This window comes from Phoenix dactylifera, unplaced genomic scaffold (genome assembly GCF_009389715.1).
Source record: "Phoenix dactylifera cultivar Barhee BC4 unplaced genomic scaffold, palm_55x_up_171113_PBpolish2nd_filt_p 000255F, whole genome shotgun sequence".
Classification (NCBI taxonomy): domain Eukaryota; kingdom Viridiplantae; phylum Streptophyta; class Magnoliopsida; order Arecales; family Arecaceae; genus Phoenix; species Phoenix dactylifera.
In genome coordinates this window covers 29,623-51,602 of record NW_024067748.1, presented here as the reverse complement: position 1 = coordinate 51,602, position 21,980 = coordinate 29,623, and the positions used below count along the sequence as shown (strand labels likewise).

The window sequence follows — 21,980 nt, the reverse complement described above, 5'->3', positions numbered from 1 at the left end:
AGTCCTATGTCTTAAATCCAAACAGCAGTCTTCACATAATTTATTCAACCAAAACCGAAGAAATTCCCCAAATCCTGCCAAAAAATTCAGTGTCATGAATATCTTCATCCCCCTGGGCTCTCAGTCCTATGTCTCAGATCCAAACAGCAGTCTGTGCATAATTTATTCAACCAAACTGAAGAAACTCCCACTTCCTGCCAAAAAAATTGGTGTCATGATAAAATAGCCATAACACACCAAGCTACAACTCACCCCTAAGTTAGTTCCATGTTGCTGTTAGTCTTTGCATAAATAGAATGTAGCCTCTTCAGATGAGAAACAATCCTTATTCCTTCACACATCACCAATAATCACCACAAGAACATGACCCATCCCTGAAATGATGGAAACGATTGATATCTCTTATGATAATCCTCCCTTGAAACAATCTTGCTGATGGAACTTGAATGCCGTGTGACAATCCTTACACACGCGGAGATTTTTCTTCACTCTCGATGGGGGCTCCAGCCGGGAGTACTAATCAACCCAAATGCAACAGCAAGCTTCTCACTATGATGAGAAAGGGCACCCTCTTTTTCACTTTGCTCCACATCATGAAGGTCGATCTCTACCATAGGAACATACCCGGATTTGTTCATCAATTCACCCAATTCTTCTAGCTTAGCATATATTCAGTAGTCCTTTCGTGGCTTTCTGTCTCCCACAATGAAAGTGTTACACTCTGTCCTTCACCTCCATCCAACTCATGCCAGGCTCTTTCTTCACGCTGCTATCTTTCATCAACCTTCTCGCCTTGGCAAACATCATCCCACATACCGGCAGAAGCATATATATTAGCAAGAAGAACATGGGTTCCAGACTTCTCTGGCTCAAGAGAAAAGAGCATGCTCGGCCGCTTTCCTACCCAATTCTATATTCCTATGCCACTCTGGATGCCCCCAGGAGTGCTCCCCACACTGAAGCATTGGCTTCAAAAGGCATGCTATCTACAAGCTCCATTGCCTCATTCAGTCTCCCAGCACGGCCAAGAAGGTCGACCATGCAAGCATAATGCTCGTGAGGTCCGTTCAATGCCAAACAGCTCTACCCATCGACTCAAAATACTGTTCTGCCTCATCAAACAAGACCCAGCGTGATTGCATGCAGAAAAGAACGCTAGTCAAAGTGATATGGTTTGGAGCAACACCCTCATCAAGCATCTTATGGGAACAAATTTAATGCCTCCTTCCCGTGCCCATGTTGTGCAAGCCCTCCAATTCATCGCCAGACCATGAGACAACCCCCCTCTTCGGGTACCTCCAGAAAAAGCTAAGGATGCATCCTCTATGCTCCCACACTTGGCATACATATTGACGAGTGCATTCCAGAAAACACATCAGACATGAACCCCATCTTCAGCACATGAACATGTATTTTGTTTCCCTTGCTCATATGCAGATAAACTAGCACAAGCATTGAGGAGGCTACTTAAGGCAAATGAATCTGGCTTTAAGCTCCCGTTTAGCATCTCATAGAAAAGTTTCATAGCTTCCTCCCTTGCCCACTCAGAGAGTAAGCCGTAATAATAGATGTGAAAGCCACCACATCTCCAAATGGGTGTTCCCTGAAAATTCCTGCTGCCTCCTCTATGCAATTACACTTCCCATATGCATCAATAAGACCATTTGCAACATGAGGATCTGATAAAAATCCTGCCTTGAGAGCCAAGGGCATGAACTTCTTTATTCACATTGGTAGCTCGTAAGCTTGCGATAGATTTAAGAACTGCTGACAATGTGGTCCGATTAAAGCTCAAACCTTCCATCCTCATCTTAGAGAAGAGAGGACAGGGCCTCCTGGTCACTCCCGCTGTGCGAGCATCCCGAGATCAAAGCATTCCATGAAATCAAATCCTGCTCAGGAATCAAATCAAAAGCTTTCCTCGCATCTCCTAAATGATCGCATTTGGCATACATATCAACAATCCCAACACCCACGAACATGTCTGAATCGGAGCCAGACTTGATCAGATTGCCCTGTATCTGCTGTCCCAGAAATAACATCCCTGTCCCAGCACAAGCCTTCAGAATACTCGACAAAGTGAACACGTTTGGAAGCATTCCAGAGTGCCTCATATCCAAGAACAACTTTAAGCCCAGCTATCATGCCCATGAAGAACACATCCAGCAATGATAGCATTCCATGAAACAATATCAGGCCGAGCTATCCCCTTGAAAACTGTGGCTGCAGCCTCAATATTCCCCAACTTTGCATACATATCCACCAGTGCATTGGCAGTAAAAGGGTCTGAGTCATACCCAAGCCTAGTGAGGTAACCATGAACTTCTCTCCCATGACGTAAATCCTGCGAGCCCGTGCAAGCATTCAAAACACATGAGAACCCAAACTCGTTCGGCCTAATTCCACTCATCGCCATCTCACTAAACAGCCCAACTGCCTCCTCGCACCGATCATTCTTAACATGTCCCGCCAGCATTGGCATTCCAGGAAACCACATTCCGACCAGCAATGCCGTCGAACAGCTTCCGGGAGTCTGAGAGGAGGCCGAATCTGGCGTACATGACAATGAGGGTGTTGGCGACGAAGGCGTCGGATTCGAACCCAGTGACGATCGCGACAGCATGGATTTGGGTGCAGCAATGAAGTCCGAGGAGGCCGAGCAGGCCTTGAGAACGGTCGGAAGGGTGAACTCGTTGCTCCGGATACCTAAAGATTGCATCTTTTGGAAGGCCAGGAGGGCCTCGCGGGTGAGGCCACCGCGGACGTAGTTGGAGATGAGAGCGGACCATGAGACAAGGTCCGGGTGGGGTATTACGTCGAAGACCTTGCGGGCGAGGTCGGGGGAGCGGGAATCGGGGCGCAGAGGGAGGAGATGGCGGCGGACGAGAGGGACGGAGGAGAAGCCGGACTTGGTGAGTTGGGCGCCGGAGATCGGATGAGAGTCGGCGGCGGCGGCGGAGAGGGAGTAAAACGGGGGCGGAGGCGGCGAGGAGAGGTGGGAACGGGGGAGGCGCGATGGGGGGACGGCGGCCGTGGCAGCGTTTTGCTCTTCCAGGAGAGATTTGGCGGCGGTTTGGAGAGAGCGAGAAATGCCGGTGGAGAGCGTCTTGGAAAGGGATAGAGGAGGAGGGAGGCGCCGCGATTTCATCACCCATGGAGCGTGGGCCTCGCCCGGCTTCGGCGTCGCGCAAGTTTTTTTGACCGGCGCAGTCCGGGTTTCCCGTTCGATGCAGACCGGTCCAGCTCTTTTATCTTCTTATTTTTTTTATTTTTCTGGGTACGAGGGGGAGGAAACCACGAACTAAGGTCTGCTGTATACCGTTCTCCGAGCATCAGCCTGCAGCAAAAGAGCAAGATGGGCTGGAATAGGAATAGAAGAAGACCCAGCATATCATAACAAATGGTATCAGCATACGATATTTTTTTTTTGTTAGTCAAGAGGAGACTATCTACAACTCTGATGCTTTTAATAACCATAAGACTTTAGTATAAAAAAAGCTTTTATGCTAGACGCATAGCTTTTTTTTAACTTGTCTATGATTTGTCTTTTAGCTTCTACTTTGTTCATGATATTTTTAATTTTCTAGAAGGGTGCATTCATGAAGGACATAGACTGTATCTTTCACAGTATAAAAGTATCTACATTCCTTCGCACGAATTCATCATTTGATCATCTATCATACAGATCTCAAAACACTCCAAGATTTGTGTACATTCATCTGTATAGATTTTAAAGCGACCCGAGAATGATCCAATGGTGGATTCGTGCTCAAGAAAGCAAACCTTCATACAGATCTCAAAACACTCCAAGATTTGTGTACATTCATCTGTGTAGATTTTAAAGCGACCCGAGAATGATCCAATGGTGGATTCGTGCTCAAGAAAGCAAACCTTCCTTTCATGCAAAAGATACACTCGTGTTTGCCAATAAAATCTTTTAACTTGTTTTACTTTGATGCTTTAATGCATTGTTTGTTTTGTGTCTAGATTGAAATAACCTCTCCACTCGCCTGGATTGGTGGGTGCTACAACCCTTGCAGCGGATATATAATTTACTAATCTCAAAGTTGTTTAGCACTTATCTCAAAGCTGTTGGCGTGCAGGTCGAAGGGACTGCCAAGCAACAGTTGAAAATGTCAAACCTTTGGACCATCATCCTTTTTAACTCTTGCTTTTGACCATAGATGAATGATGATTCTTTGCCTTAATTTCTACCTTCTGATATTGGTGATCTTCTATGGGTGTTAATTTGGTTGATTTTACCAAAAGTCCACCTATGCTCATATCTTTCCATCTCTAAAGTTGGGTTTCCAACATAACAAAAAAAAAAAAAAAAAAAAAAGTTGGGTTCCCTGTAGATTGGATTCGGACCAGTGACATTGTTCAAACATTGTAAGATCTGGCCCTGGGATTGGCCTCCTCTAAGGTTGAGAAATATTGTTTGGCTAGATAAGACATCAAACTGATACACACACTTTAAGCTAATGTTCTCGTAATTCCCCTCCTGTTGATGCAACAATAAGAAGCTGATTGTGGTCAAGTACAGGTGAGCTTGTGATGTCAAGGATTTACATCATAATATGGGAGATAAGCAAGTGTTTCTTCGTCGTCAGGTAGAATATAATCCTAGTACTTACCCTTTTTAAGATGGTTACAAGAAAGTAATCAAATAGTGTAGATTAATTGTGTAAAATGAATGACAGACCGCATATCATGTACCCTGAAATCCTCGTGGCTTTCAAAAAATTGTTTGTACGGACTTTAAGCAGATATTTATTGCTTTCAAAAAATAGTAAAAGTTTAAAAGCAAGCAATAGCATAAGTTTTGTGCAAGTGCTATTTTTAACGTAGTATTTTCAATTATTTGTTGAAAAGGAAAACACAAAAACAACAATAATATAACCCTTTGAAGCATCGACTAATGAAAATATATATAACTCATTTTTTTCTCTATTTCACAAAGGAAAAGTTAGAGATAAAATTAAGATATGAGAGAAGACAAGGATGTCATATATAACACAACATTTCTCCTCCAATTCACATTATTTTCTTTTTGAGAAGTTCTTACAGTAGTCATTGCTTTTCTTTTCTTTTTTTTTCCTGCAGCTCGATCTCCTTGAACTGTTCAGCCTTTAACTGTATTTTTGCAATAAATAAAATGACATCAAAAGACAAAAAATTGGTTATGTAAAGGCTCAAATTTGTCGCCCAGCAGGCAAAGCATGATCTTCTTCCTATCTGTTTATTTATTTGTACATTGTTTGACAGATATTTGTGGCGAAAGAAGTAAACACTTCATTGATTTATTACTTCTGACAGTGTAATCAATTTCAACAATTAAATAAAAACAAGAATTGCCCAATACTCTCATAGAGATCTTACTGTAACCATGCAATGTCATTCTGCAAATAACTGATGCTTAAAGACGATCATGCAATCTTATTTTGTGATGCACCGATGCAGAATGCCAGAAAACAATCTGGGTATTTTCATAACCATAATCATTAGCATTAAGCCCTCTCCAAACCATCTGCCAAGTAATGTTTCTATTTTATCAAAATAAATTATGTTTCATGTGATTTCCCTGTATTAAAAACATTGGTTCATAATCAGTGAACGGAAAAAGGCAACCAAATAGGCATTCGTGAAGAAAAGCAGATGATATACAATTTATGAACAGATAATGTCAACTTAGAATAGATATAGAAAAGCAAAAAATGGTGGTTTTTATTGATCTAAATGTAAACATGTATTACCGAGACAAGTGATATAGGTTTTTTTTGTTTAAAAACCTTGCCTCTTGGCCATCTTCACTATGGAAAAAAGGCCTTCATAAGAAGCTATGCATCCTCAAATCAACTAATCTGATACTGACCAACAACAACCAAATGCAGATTGCAAGAATATTTCCATTTCCTATGAGGCTTGGTATGAGTAAAAAGAAATTACGAGTATATATGCTTTTGATCTGATGCAGCCCTGCAAGACAACAGCCCCAAAAGAAAAATCAACACTGTTCACCAAAACAAAGTGCAATGATCTGATAACCAATTTGAACAGACAAAACCCCAAAGAATAACAAATTCTGGTGTATTTGCAACAAGCGCTCTCCCACGCAGCAATGCCGATTTTCTATATCAAGACAGAAAGTCTATATTGCCTTTGCACTTTACAGGGAAAAATTGAGCCTTCCAGCCTAAGCTGCATCAAAGGTGTGTCTGAAGCAAAATGATACACAAACCCAATAAGATTTCACTGAGATGAAACAGTTTCTTGCTTGCTCTCTTCCATATTAAACTTAGGTTCAGAAGGATACACAAAGACAGTTGCCGCAGCAGCTGTTGTGTTCAGCGCAGCTGAGTATCTCACAGAAGTTACAGTGATCCGTGGCAGCTGGTGTGGACCCGAACCCAATGCAACAAGCTTGTAGCTGATGAGGTGCTCAGCTTTTGGCAGAATGAAGGCAGCATCATTATGAGGACCACAAAACACAAAGCTCTGAGAGTCCCCAAGTGAGTACTTGATTTCCTGAAGTAAGCTTGTCAGGTTTCTAACCCTTACATAGAATGAGAAAGGGACTCCTAGAATAGCATGAGCAGGGCACTCCAGATTCACAACTATTGGTGGCTTCTCTGATTTCACATCAGGCAGCCTCTGTTTTGTGACAACAATAGAATCTTGCTGCTCACTACCAAGTTTTGAATCTCTTGTCCAATTTATGCAGACTGTCCCCACATCAAGATTTAGGGTATCAACATGTGGTGTGACTGAAAAGACCCCTTTGAATTCTTCACCTGAAACTAGAAGGACAGGGTTATCCATAAATCCACCGATGTGTTGCACAGAGCAAGAATTTTGGCTGTCATCATCATCCATTTCAATGGACATGGATAGTAACCGCAATGGCACCTCACTGCAGTTTCTAGCACTCACAATGAGGATGCTTATTGCATTCACAGCAAGTGACCACCCTATGTTCATAACCAGGCAATGCTTTGACTTTGGATAGCAGCAAGGGTTCTTGGCGAAATGGCATCATGAAACGGTGGCTAATGATGATTGGGATCTTGCCTTCAATCTGCAAGCTCCTGTGCACATTAAATCTCTGGGAAGCAGCTTCTGTGGAGTTTGTGCAGTAGCCAAGTGAAACGTAGAGCATGACCGATTTTGGCCTGTGCCATTTAATCTCTAATTTGCTGGACCATGACTCTCCCACACCCAAAATCGGAATAGAGACCACTCCAAAGGAATGCTGAATTTCCGGACGTTGTCCAAATCTGTCTGAGATTCATCTTCCTCAGGTATCCCAGAAATGCCGAGAAGTTCGACGTGCTTTCTATCTGAAGAAAATGATTCTGCATCTCTTGGACTCATCAACATGCCGCCACCTCTTGCATCCACAAGATTGATCTTCAACTCACCAGAATGAACTGCATGACCTTTGGATTCTACTGTGACAGGAACAATAAAGTTTTCTCCAACTAATGCAGGGCCAGAAGTACCCAGAATGAGATCAACCTGAGGTTCCGGCTCTTCAACCTGGATAACTTTTTGGCCATAGAATGCCAGTCCAGGGTCCTTAGTTGGAAAGCTCTCCACCCACTCCTCAAATTTCCACAGCGGCAAGTCTTCCATTGAAGCAGGGCTTTCAGCTCGGCAAGAAATCATGAAAGAATGCCCTATTTTAGCTGATACTGACAAGCATTCAAGCTTTCCACTCTGTCCTGCAAATACATCCCAGTTTCAGAAGATAGAAGTATGGTAAGCGCATGTACCAACTACTGGTTGCAGAAAGAAGGTAGCGAAATTTAAAAAAACAATGCTCTCATCCACTGGAGCAAAACACTCACGGTGGAACATCAATTATGAAAATCCAACAGATGGAAGAAATTAGGCATGTTGATAATCTAAAATCACCTTGATTATATTATTCAAATCCTCATGACAAAGGAGAGATCAGAAGATTGCAAGCAATAATATGCTGGGTCATCAATGATGAAGCTTGTTACATTAAGACTTATCATTAAATTCAGGTGCCGTATCACCAGACGGCAGGCCCAAAGAGTGCAAGCACCACTGAGATCATATGCCTACTGGATTGAACAAAGAAGAGGATAAAAATGTGAATGCCTACCTGATTTAACTTCATATGTCAATCGAAGCCACTTGTTGGTAGACAATGTAAGTGATGGAGCAGTCTCTACCAAGCTTCTTTGATCATCCTCTGTGAACTTTTCTGTTGAAGGATATTTCTGGGCATTGACAATTAAGAAATTACAGGTGGACTGATTAAATTGAATTTCCAACTGATCAACCTCAATAGGACAGGGTAGTTGTGATAGAAGTGAGACAGTGATCATTGTGGGTGAACCTGGCTTGACAGACTGATCATGAAAAGCAACGGATGCAAGAAATGCCACTCTGAGGGGGCTTACAAGATCAATATCAAGACAAATGGGTTCATCCTCTGTTACATGGAGAATGCAGCTGCCATCAGTTGTTACTGGCACATGTTCTCCTTTAAGGAGATTGAAAACTTCCTCTTGTACTGTCTGCCTCATTGAAAGGGTGGCAGGACCAGCAGGACCATACACCCTTTTATTCTCTGAATTTTCCACTCCAATATCAGAAAAAATTGGCAATGCAGCCATTTCAAGAGAGTATTCAACAAAATCTTTTGCTGAACCAAGTCTCTGTGAACACTCCCGTAAATAACCCAAGCTTTCCCAAAGCAAAGTGACCCAACCCTCTTGCCGATAAAGACAGGCAACACCATCAAAAAGCTGCTTTGCATTACCAAATTCCTTTGCTATGAAATACTCCCTCGCCATTCTATTACCACAGTACGAAGCTATCCTTGGAGCTTTAAGGCCACTAAATGATTCATATGCTTTTCTAAACAGGGCAATAATCTCGTATGTATCTTGAAATCTCTGTGCTTCCATACGAGCATAGCTCACATACTCTGAATCAGAAAGACTGCAAAATCACCATAAAGTGTCAGTATCTGCAAGAAACAGCATCACCAATTCCAGGACCCGCAGCAGAAAACTTACGGAAGCACTGTGATCGTATCTCCTTGCTCAAACAAGCGGGCATATTGACCAACATATGCTGAGGGCATCACAGATTCTGGGACATCGCCAACTTTAGTTGATAATTCAGAGTACTCCGGCATCGATGCACAGCACTCCAAACAATATCTCTTCTCCCTCAAGTAATTTGCCGCTAACTGTCACACAGATAAAACAGTAATGTAAACAAAAATGGGAAATAGAAAATGAAAAATATATCCAGATCATGTTCTTGTGATTATAAGACAATACAGTCCAAGTCCTGGCAGCACCTGATAGTAGTATGCCGGTTGGAATTCCCAATCAGTCAAGGGATTTTCAGATGTGCCAAAACGAGGAGAAAGGGTGCTTGGAATAGCTGCTGAGCTTGTCTCTAGCAACTCTGCAAAAACCAGGAACTGCCTACTGAACCATTCCCAGTGAAGAAAAGCAATTTCAGGTGCCCCCACTAGCCGTTCATACCCTGCAATGTGTTTATTGAACCATGTAATTGCTTCTACAACTTTTCCACCATGGAGTAACAAGGTTGATATTTTGAAGTGCAACTGCTCAGCCACAGCTTTTATCTCAACTAGGCGCTGGATGGGCGGCAACCTAGTTGAGGTTCCAATCATCTGAATATTAAGAATAAAAATTCGTTGATTATAATTAAAATAAAAAATATATATATAATTTTGTAATGGAACATTAGTTTGTAGCTTGGTTATAAAGGTTCTTGGCACAGATAATTTTGCATAGTCTTACTTCATTGCACCAAACATGCACAGTGCAATCTACGACATCTGAAAAGTTCAGCATCAGCAAAGAAAGACAAGTAAACCACTATTAGATCAACACTATTTGCCAAATGAAGCTGAGTCACAAGGTTGGCATTTGGGAACAATTCAGACAGAAGTAAAGGCTCGGAATTCAGGAAAAATCTGGCAAATTTAAGACTTCAGAAAGTTAAATAACCAAAAATTAGGAAAGAAATAACAAAAATAAAGATATTTTTTTTTAAAATATCAAAATATTTATTTACATAGATATAAGTGAAAGGCAAAAATAATAAATGATGCAAGAAAAACACTACTAACTCCAATAAGTAGAATTATAAGTTTGCAACACAGAAAGATTCCTCAAAGTAGTGGTGGATAGCTCACGAATAAGTCGTAAATTTAGTGCATGATTTGTAAAAACTGGATCAATTCATTGATGAAGAATAATTCAGCCAAGAGAAAAACCAAGAATAATTTGAGAATTTTTCAATGATGTTGCAGACTATGACTATTGAATAAAACGTCACCTCATCAACAATGAAATAACTCCATTAAAATAGGGCATTAACAATACAAGGAAGAATTGGAGGGTGCAGTACCTCACGTAAAGCACGATAGCCATCCTCATAGAATCGCAATGCTTCTGCCCAGTCTCTTCTGAATTCCGCATAAACAGCAGCCTGATGTTATTCATATGAAATAATCAAGCTCTCACATTCCATGCCATTTGAAAAATAGAGTATCTAATCCAGTTCTTACTGTCTCACCAATACAAGAATACAAATGCAACATCCACAGAAATATTAATGTTAACAATATTATTAAGCAGGTTGTTAAATCAAGCAAGAACGGTTCACTCATTGTATTAAAGACAAAGTGCCAAACAAGGAAAAAAAAAGGGAAGGCACATAGAACTTGTATCCAATAGGAACCAATTTTTTGTTGAAATGAAGCAAAAGATTGACAACAGAAGGTGGTCCCCAAATTAATCTACCATGGATTAAAAGAGATGTTAATGGCCCATGGAGGTCCTTTGATTCAATAAGCAACTTGTGTGAGGTAAAGACAGGTTTAAGTTCAACCGTGCTTCATTCTACAATGAAGCTAAATAACATATAATGTTGTGGGAGGGGGGAAATGGCATCGCTAGCATGGTTCAAAAACTTGGTATTCACAGTTGGAGTGGTAATAGCGAAAAAATTGATTCAAGTGAGTGAGCTTCAAAGAGTAATTACTTTTTTTTGCAGTAAATTAAAAAACGTGCAAATTCTAAATTTAAACATTATTTATCTTATAAATCAAGAATATCACAAGGATGTGCTGTAAATATATGATAGAAGATAGAACATTTTGGCAGGCATGCATGATGTTTTGTGCATGAGCTGAAGAGAAAGGCCACTATAAATAGCCAGATTTAAAATGCAAGAGGCAAAGAGCCTTGTCTACGTCATGTACTCATGTTTGACCCGAGATACAAATGTTTTAGGACATTCATAATAAGACCATATAATACATGCAGTTTTCATTTGTGGATGTAAATTATCAGCACAAAAATTTCAACGTAAGATCAGTCCAGCAAAAACTCAGGCAATCCAAATATAAAATCAGGAATTTTTTGTCCAATTTTAATTTATCAAAAATTTTGGACAACTTCAGGGCAATCCTAATTTTTACCCAATCAAGTTTTCACTTGGATTGGGAAGTTTCAAACAACAATCATTAGGTAGAATCTATGCATTAAATTTAAAATAGGTGCAAGGGTTCCTTTTGATCTCCATTTTCTTTCACAAAAATATCGTAATTGTCTGCAACTATAGGAACTACTACCCATAGGAGTTGCACTGATTTAGAACAAAATGATGGAGAATCGATTAAGATGGTATGGGCAACATATGAGAGAAATCGAAGGAAGCTCCAATAAGAAGTCTACTTGAATCTTTGTCAAAGGATTTCTGCAGGGGAGGGAAATCATTAGCAGACAGATTCGAATACCCAACCCAATATTTAGGACAAGGCTTGATGGTTATGATTATGATTATGTGTGTTGTGATTACAGAAAATACTAGCAAATTCGGAACAACTAACCCCAAATTGAGATAATGTTTCTGCTTGGGTTTATGTTTTATTGCTTTCCATTAACCAAATAATGTGCCTCACTTAATCTCTATGAGGATACCATTTGGGTTTGTTTTGCGACTGGTTCTCAACCTAATGTTGATTGTCTGTGCGTAGAACTAAATCCCAAGCAACTGCAGTGTAAGACAAAAAAGGAGTCTGATAGGAAGCCTTGATAGCAAAATTTATAGATTATGCAGCTGAAACTCATGCAATTGGGGAACAGTCCTTAAAACTTTTATACTTGGAAGTTGTAAGTGAAAAAAGCAAAGAATGATAAAGAAATTTGTTGCCCAAGGTGATAAGCCAAGAGGGGGGGGTGAATTGGTTTCTTTTACTTTTAACTATCTTACTTGTGTTAAATGATGAGTTAGTAAACTTAAACAAATCACAATACAAACAACAAGAAGTATAGTGGTTCGGTGCTCTCCTTAGCACCTACGTCCACTCCCTAAGCGACCCCTTGGGAATTCACTATAATCCCGCGGATTACAGTTGGATTGTTTTCCGGGCTCACAATCCAAAAACCTTTACACTTTGGTTTTCCGGGTTCACCAAAAACCTATATTGGTTTTACGGGCTCACCAACGAACCTTTGTTGGTTTTACGGGCTCACCAACGAACCTTTACAATTGGTTTTCCGGGTTCACCAATCAACCTATTCCGTTGGTTTTGCGGGCTAACCAACCAACCTTTACAAGTAGTTTAACAAATAAAGAAAGAAGATTTAAACTCCTAGATGAGCAAATAAAACAATATAATCTACAAAGAAGAGTTTAGAAAGTATTTATCGCTTGTAGTGACTTCTCTCTTCTTTGTCAAGGATGCTTCACTCTTCAAGGGAGGATGGAGCTCTTGATGACTCTTTGAATATGCTCAACCCCTTTCTTTGATTCTTGAATGAAGCACTTGGATGAAGAAGATTAGGGCACTTTCTCTTTCTTGTGTACTCTTTGATATTCTTTGGAAAGGATGTTCTATCTGATGAATAGTGCCACTTTAAATAGTTTCCTACATCCATTGGACAAGCCCCAATGGTTAGAATTCAAAAACTAGCCGTTACTTACTGTTGGAAGGACAAAAAGTACATCTGCAGAACTAGCCGTTATGCTTCTGCCCGTGTTTGGGTCGGCTCAACCTGTCCTTGGGTCGACCCAACTTTTACTTGGGTCGACTCAAACATTCCTTGGGTCGACCCTCTCAGAAACACAGAAACTTGCAATTCAGCCTTCCTTCACTTGGGTCGACCCAACCTTTCTTTGGGTCGACTCAAGGTTCAGTTGGGTCGACTCAACTTCTTCTTGGGTCGACCCTAACAGGATTTCCAGAGAACCTTTTCTGTCTTCTGTTCTGTCTTGCCTTTGGGTCGACCCACTCAGGGTTTGGGTCGACTCAAGCTTGGGTCGACTCAACTATATCTTGGGTCGACCCTCTCAGTAAATCCAGAGAACCATTTTCTGAGTTGTTTTGAGGATCTTGATGTTTGGGTCGACTCATGCTTTCCTTGGGTCGACCCAACTCACTGTTCATTTGTGCCATTTTTGCAGAAGTGTGCCAAATGCTTTCTTGATGTGCCGGGGTCGACCCAATCATCCCTTGGGTCGACTCAATCCACACTTTGCTGCATCTCAAGGTTAGATTCATTCAAATAAACAATGAAATGTATCTATATCAATTTATACAAATATACTGAGAGTAATAGACTTATAAATGAAGTATCGATTTAACTTATAACATACTCTAGATAATTGCTTGTTAATCATCAAAATAACACTATCATCCTCAAAATTTAATCGATAATATATTCATACTTGCTTGCACATACTCCTATGTGGAATAAATCTGTGTACAATTTAGTAATTAGGATGTATCAAATGATTAAAGTGATTTTTTTATACAGAAATGAAAAGAGGAGAATTTATAAGTCTGATCCACGATTGTTGGGTTTTGGAGGCAGTACTGATATTATTAATAAATATCTACTTTTTCTTTGTAAAAACTTTCTCTTTCTCCTTCAACGTCCTTCTGTATACTCTCCCACATGCCAAGTGCATTAAACTAAAACTGGTAGGATAACCCATGGGAGGGTTTGATGTAAATCAGGTCGATAACGATAATATCTGGCTTAATCCTTTATCTACCATTTAAAATTGTGTCTTATAGCTTACTCCATATTGGATAAAGCTAGGTTGGCAATTGAAGTTGACACGGAGACAAAAGAAACACAATAGAAGTTGCAGAAACAAGCCTTAAGAGGATATCTTTGCCTTCAAGATAAAAGAGTTAATAGACTGTTAACTTTATTGCAAAATCAATAATGGGCCATCCAAATTAAAGATTCACACCATTGATCACGATCTATATCATTAAAAATGTTTAGAAACCAAAAGGCACATATTTTTCCTAGCCTCTAACCTATGCATCAAGTTGGAGCAAGAATGAACAGTTAAAATGATGTGAGACTATGTTTTGCTATGAACTAAGCATTATGATTTGTATATTTTCAATCTATATATGTTTTAACATGTGTAGATCTTGCTATATAAGATGGATTCTCAATTTAAATGCTATAATATATTTTAATATAATATGATAATAGAAACTGTATTTTTTGACCACATGATGCATAGGTTAGAGATCACCAAAATAATATAATATTTACTTTTAGGCATTTTTAGCAATATATATCATGATCAATACTGTGAATTTTTACTTTAAATATCCCATCATTGATTTTGAACTTGAGAGGAGCGGATACCCTCTCATATCGAGAGGAGCATAATATGGATGTATGTGTGTGTATGTGTGTGCATATGTAGGGTTTTGCTACAATGCTTCATAAATTCTATGTGCTTTATTCTGAACGATCAATACTCTTTGTCCATTGCAAAAGCAAGGTTAGAATGGGACAAGAAAGAAACAAAACTATTACCGATTAGAATTGAAAGAGGGCATGTATACAAGGCAAGTCACGAAAATAATTGAGAGAGGGTATATGGCTGTAAAACAGAGAGAAGAGGACTGTCTCTCTCCCGCAATATCTGTTTAACAGAATCATTTCCTCCCTCCCACCGGCAGCGACAACAACCCTCTCTCCCGTGAGACCCCTCTCATCTTGAGGCCACCACTTTCATCTTCCATATACCCTCTCACTCTCTTTCTGTTGACCTGCTTCTCTTAGCACTATCAAGCTAGTGCTACCACAGTTGCACCACATCGATTAGGCAACTACTGTGTCATAAACAATGATAGATGGTGTTGAAGTGGCAAGTGAGAGAAGGCAACATGCAATAGGCTGAAGCAGTAGAACAAAGCAACAGTGAAAAAGTGAGGCAATGGAAAGGAAGTGCAGCAAAAGATCAAGGCAAGGGCAACAAAGTGGAGGTGGAAGAGAAGGCAGCAAACTATGGGCCGAGGCAGGGTAATGGAGTGAAGGTTCAAGAGGGGAGGTGATGGAGAGAATGCAACTAGGTGATGGAGAGGATGCAACTAGCTGCGAGCCAAGGCTAAGGCAAGAAAGGTGGAGAAAGGAAGGGGATGGGCAATGGTCTGAGCCCTGAGGCAAGAGAATGGGAGGGCGTTAAAGGATGTGCGGCAGTGGAGAGAAGGTGCAAGGCAGTGGGTGAGGCGAGATAACGGGCGAAGGCAAAATGGTGAAGAGTGGAGAGGCAGTGGCAGGCAATGGTTCAAGAATGGGTAAAAGGGGAGGTTGGAGGCAGCAGAAGCAGACAACTATCCGTACAAAAATTATAACTTTATAACAAGGCAAGCAGCTATTAACTGCTTGCCTGTTTGTTTCTTTTGCTGAAATTTAAAGAAGTCTCAGATTCATCCAAAAATTTCTGAAGCATTACCAAAAAGCACTTTAGCTCTCTTTCTATACACCCAAGCATATGTATGTATTCGTAGAGGTATATGTATTGATTTAAGCATGTATATATATGTATATGGGGTATAAGAGACTACTTGCATTGCCTTAACAATCTTTCTTGACATAGAGGAGACCACAATATAAAGACATCTCATCTTGGCATCTGATGCAGTGTATTTCCATATCAAGAGATTGTTAAAGGAGTGCAGATAGTCGTCCCTTATACCATATGGTGTAAGGCATGGAAAGAAAGAAACCTCAATACGTAGTGTCATATGGTTTCTTATACTTGTCTTTGCACTAGGTATATAGTTTTATTAATTCCTAAGTTTGCTGTAATGCGTGTTCCATTCAACAGTACAGGGCATGCTTTTCTTCTTCTCACTATGTCCATTCTTGTTTTTATACTGAGCTAAAGAGCCACACCGCAGAAGCTTCTAGAGTTCACTGTTGTTTTTGATAATTTAATTGCTCCCCTAAATAAAATTTTAAAAAATTACAGTGCCAAATGAAAAATTGAAAATGAACGTTGGGGAACTTCCATTTGTTCATTGAAAAAGTGAGCTTGCAATGCATAGACGTAACATTCAAAAACTAGATGGATGAATATAGGAAACATAAATCATGTGGCTATTCGTGAAATCCACAAACTTGGATAAAAAAAATGAAAGTAATATCATGCAATGATGCACTTCCCATGCAACTCAAAAAGTTTTCACTGTGTAAAGAATGGCACATGTATAATTTTGAATAATCAAATAATACGAACTATGTTTGCAGAATCAGTAAAAAGAACGAAGCTCTTGCCTCAAAGCAGTAGCGGACATTCAACTCACTAGAAGTAAAGCTCTTCTTCTCTATGCGGGCTTTTATCTTCCGTCCTTCTTCTCTATAATATGTGTTGCACAACTCAGCAAATATGCTTGCAAGTCTGCATATGGTTTCATAGATGAATTAGCTTGATCATAATACCACCAGTTGCTAGTCTGCCACATAATGAACAACCTTTGCTCTAACCATATCGGAACAACTTTACAAATTCATGTTTCACTACATTCTAAGGTTTGCAAGACGCAAAATCCAGAGACTTATACACTGAGGAATCTAAAAATTCATTTAACAAATAAAGAACGTTCAAATTTCTGCAATCAGTTAAGCTTACCCATGGAAATATACATTAAAGAGCATACAACAATCAAGGACCAACGAAGTTTTTACAGACCTGTTGAGTGATATTCTTAATTCTGATGCATCATTCTGAACAAACACAATCAGGTGCTTGGAATCGATCTCTGCACGCTTTCTCAGTGCAATCATAAGGTCTTCACTCACTTCATCTGCATTAAACATGCAAGTGACCATACATCTTACTTGATTGATGACCAAAGGTTTAAAAATCTTCATATGTGGAATGGAGCAATATGCACAAACATCATACGCATCAAGAAGAACGACTAAAAGCATGGTCGGCGGAACCGTCCGATTCAAGGCGTCCCATGCCGTACCAGCAGCGGACTAGGACGATTCCGGTAACAAAATCGAGACCTTGTCACTGGAGGGGGAGAAGGAGAAGGAAAAAGAGAAAGAGAGAGAGGGGGAGGGAGAGGGAAAAGAAGGAGAGAGGTCAGTCGGGGCCCCTGCCTCCTCCACACGGAGGCTCCCCGGCCTCCGCCGACCTCTCTTCTCCTTCCTCTCCCTCTCCCTCCCTCCCTCTCTCTCTCTCTCTCTTTCTTTTCCTCTCTCACGTTCTTCCTTTCCCCCGCCTCTATTGTGTCAGTACAGGGCCGACACGGCACAGCGCGGGGCCGTACCGACCCGTGCCGCCGGGCAACTGGTACAGGGCCTAGTACCGGCACAACAGATGTTGGTTAATAGGCTACACCATAGATTGATTCATTAAATGTAGATCAATAAATAGTAGTCATTTGGCATCTTGCACTGACAACATAGAACCTCATATCACTTGTTGTTCTAATAAGAACAGATAGGGTAACTTAAGAACCTAACCTAATTACTTACCATTAACACTTGTCTGCACGAGCACAACTACCAATTTGGTACTTCTTCCACGAAGCACAGCTCTGTCAATTTAATGCATGAGATTAAAGGCATCAAAAAAGAATGGATATGTTGTAACACTTAAGACCAAAGTACGGAATACACCCACTAAAACCAGATCTTTAACTCAATAAGCATATGTTACTTTCAAATAAGAATAAGAACAGCACAAAAATGGAAAGTGTAACTAAAATGATTTATAAAGAAGATGAAAAACTAAGATTTCCATGCATGAAAACCTTCAAAGGTTAGATACTTCTCCAAATGGCATTGTAAAAGAATAAGCAAGCCATTTTCTGTAAGTTTCATATAATAGGATCCCAGTTCCAACAGTTTACACTGCAAACATCTCTCTCTCATGCATGCACGTGCAGAATAGTAACACTGCAGCAGTCCAATACTCCTCTCATATGAGTTATGAGGGTAAAACTTACCCCTATTCCATCTTTTTTCTTAATGGAATTAAAGCTCTATGTAAATTATTCCCTGTCAATAAAATCATAGTCATCTTTCGATCTATCTGGTCTCAACCTTTGACCAAATCCACCCTTTCTCTTGGTATAATTGCCCATATATAAGCAATTAGGACCTATAACCAAAGTACTTCATTCAACATCGTGTGTCATCATAATATTAATTACTAAATCATTTAATATGCATCACGTATGTCCAACAATAGTATGAAATAACCACAGTAACCCACAAGCAACATGGATTGATTTTTTTTCTGAAATACTTTTACTACTGTGCTAAGGTTCACTTTTAATTGTTCATTACACAAATTCATTTGGTTTCATTTCAGATTCCATTAAACCAAAAATTTTCTTGCATGCTTATCTATCCTTCTAATATAGTGGTGTGAAAGCCTTTAACATCTCATTGCATACATTGCACATGTTTGTGAATCTCTGTTTGCCACCACATTTGTAGCTCCTCTGTTGCTACTCCTATTTTTTAAAAAAATTAAAGAAATATTTTTAGTCATATTGGGGGCCTCAGCCTTCAAAGATCCTTTGATGTTATACACATGCCAATCACTAGTTATACACAATGCAAGTGACGGCTAGTATTTTAGTAGACCCAGCTTCTCCCATGAAACCCAATCTAGATATTGCAAAAACAAAGCTAAAACTGAAAAGTTGCACATTCCCTTATTGTTAGATATTACCACTACTCTTTACTCTATTTGCCTTTGCCAGTGTCTCTCATGCATTATCACAACTATTCACCACTTCTACCCTCTAAGGGCACAAAGAACCATCTTCAAAAGCTTAGCATAATAGGGGAAGGTAACGATTCCCAAGAACCTTATATAACTTTACAACCTCCATCCTATTAAATCATATTGTGCCACCAAAACCTCATAAATCTCCTGCAATGTCCCCAAATTCCAGAGAGGAATCACACATAACTGTAAAATTACAGTTATAAACAAAGAGGTTGAATAAGCATTAATTTCCCCAGAATCCAAATCCAAATGAGTTATAGCAAAGGCATCAGCACACATATCGACGAAGTGATCAAAGTTAAACATATCGGCATATGACAAAATAGAAGAATGGATTTCATTGCCTTGAACAACCCCAAAGAAAGCATCTGAATATTTCTAGTTCAGATCTTCCCATGACAAGATCCTGGAAAAGTTTTACTGATTTGCAAAGAAGGCCTGCATCAATGCCAGGTTAAATTTCATAGGTGAAATGCTTAGCTCCACCCTTAAGCCATTCAATAATGCAAATTCCAATCAAGTCCTAAGCATGTGTGTTAAGCGCATATAGCTATTAATTCGAACACGGGACACCAGCCTTGAAGAAAGGCCCCTCTGGGGTACTTTTGTGGAATAGAGTTTCAAGGGCTCCTGGTGCAGGAACAAGACCAATGAAATGGGGTGCCACTACGTGTGATATTTAGTATAGCTGAATGTTATCTAAGCCTGCATTTCCCAAGAATGTCCAAACAAGTGTTAATATGTAGAAAATGGGAAAAATGATTAATCCCTGATATCAAATCAAACACATGCATCTCCTTTTTCTATTTAAAAATCTATGTTGTGAAAAGGGGGGAAATATTTTTACCAAAAAAATGGGGGGGAAAATATAAGCAGGATCCCCTTGATGATTATTTTGTTTTAGATTCTGAACATCCTTTTAAGAATGTATTCGCAAGCACCATGGAGCAGGTTATGATGACTGCTCTTCATCTGACCAATTCATCTTTGTCAAAATCCAACTTTGGCAAAATGTTAACTTCCGCACTTCTAGTTTACTTTGTCATGTACTATTTCCAGATATGCCTAACAAGCACAAAGCCTGTTACCTTTATGTATTGAGCATTAATGCACTCAGAAGAAACAAGAAAATAACTAATAATTCTTGTTCTATTCTATAATGTAGTTTATCTGGTACTCATATCTATGTGCATGATCACCAAGCGTGCATCGAAGGATGTCCTCCTTGGCTGAAAAACAGGCGCACTCATCTGCATTTCTCTAAACCAAACTGCCTTTTACTTAAGTCAACAGCAAGACTCGAAAAGTTCTAATTTTTTTTTAAAAAAAAGCGTGTAAGAAAAGAAATAAGAATTTCAAAAAGAAAATGCACTAAAATAGACAACAACATAACGCATCAAAGGTCAAAAAAAAATGAATTAGAAAAGGAAGAAAGAAGAACACAAAGAGAATGGGCACCATAAAGTTGATCAAAAGTTGATCTTTTCCTAACATTGCCTAGTGACGGTTTAAGCCAGAGAAGTTAAAGTCAATTTAACACCTGAAAAAAATTTGAAATTTGCGCAAAGTTCCATCTTTTTTTCCTTTCATCTGATGCTACAGACCTGTATATAAACTAACATACAAGAACACAGATTCGAAGAGGAAGGGATCCGTACTTTAGGTTCTCAAGATCGGTGCAGAGCTGTAGCCACTGCGCGGGGTCACCGGCGACTTGCTCCGAGCTAAAAAGGGCGGCGGCGACGGCGGGGATCTTGGTCCGGTGTTTTAAGAGCCAGTCCCTCTTCAGGATCCCCGCCGGCGGCGGGGTAGAAGCAAGGGGATCCTTCTGCTTCCGAGCCAAAACGGAGATCTTGGAAAAATCCGGCAGCGCGAGGGTGTTTATGGGGGGCTGCTCGGAGTGGAGGAACGCCGAGATCGCGTGGTGGAGCTCCGGGCACCCGACGAGGGAGACGAGGGAGACGGGCGGGGTTCGGAGCTCCTCGGGGTAGTCCTCCATTCTCCGCGACCGAAGGGATGGGAAAGCTAGGATTTTGAGATCGGGTGTGGTAGATTCAACTGGATCACGAAAACCCTACCTAGGGTTTCGAGGGGAGAGAAAGCGAGAGACGAGCGAGAGCGAGCAGGGAGCGAGAGATGCTCTCGCGCTCCCAGAGATTCCACTCTCAAGGTAGACGATCAGAGGACTCCACGGTCTTTTGATCAACCGTTCGTTTGTTGTCGAACGGTTCTGGAGATTTTATAGCTCCAAATCAGTGGAGACCAGACCATTATTAAATAGATGCGAGCTAATTCCAGACTGCGAGGTATGATACCGACGAGAATTATAACGGAATGTGATCCTAACATAGGTGCCTCAACTCAAGTCGGCAAACCATTTGCCTAAAGTATTTTTTTTCTCTCCTCTGGTAAAAAGAAAAGTTCTAAAGTCCAATTACTTAAATATTTTGAAATCAGCAACCAATGGAACCCTAAATCAGCAGGAGCCAAAAAGACTAACATACAGCAGATCAGACAAATGGCTCAGGGTTATACCACCATGTAGCTGAAGTTTGCATCTTAAAAAAAAAAGTTTGCAGTAAAAAGTTTGTACCTATATAACAAGTTTGCAATTAAAGTGTATTTTTGTCTATAAATTTAATCGGATTTATTACAAGATTGCATTCGGCCATTTTATAAAATCATAAATGTGACATCTGCCTATGCTTCATCTTTAATAAACTCCTAATATCCATCCTTCCTCTCTCTTGATGCCTTGCCTATCGCTCATCCCATTTTATCCTTCCTCCTCCCAATGTCTTCTCTCTATGCACAACAGAATAGCATATCTTGAAATATATATCTTATATACATAGAAATATACATATGCATGTATT

General features: G+C 40.1%; 1 protein-coding gene and 1 pseudogene across 1 annotated transcript; both read right to left on the bottom strand.

Moving 5' to 3' along the window:
• Window positions 1-269: 269 nt before the first annotated feature.
• On the bottom strand, window positions 270-3,464 carry LOC120105307 (annotated as a pseudogene).
• A 2,431-nt stretch (window positions 3,465-5,895) lies between these two features.
• LOC120105306 (trafficking protein particle complex subunit 11-like) lies at window positions 5,896-21,321 on the bottom strand. Its single transcript, XM_039117656.1, is given in 11 exon segments — window positions 5,896-6,966; window positions 6,968-7,257; window positions 7,260-7,724; window positions 8,135-8,979; window positions 9,057-9,232; window positions 9,347-9,688; window positions 10,432-10,512; window positions 16,626-16,749; window positions 17,041-17,155; window positions 17,838-17,899; window positions 20,763-21,321. Coding segments are annotated over 11 exon segments (3,555 nt in total). The 5' UTR covers window positions 21,104-21,321; the 3' UTR covers window positions 5,896-6,252.
• Window positions 21,322-21,980: the final 659 nt, after the last annotated feature.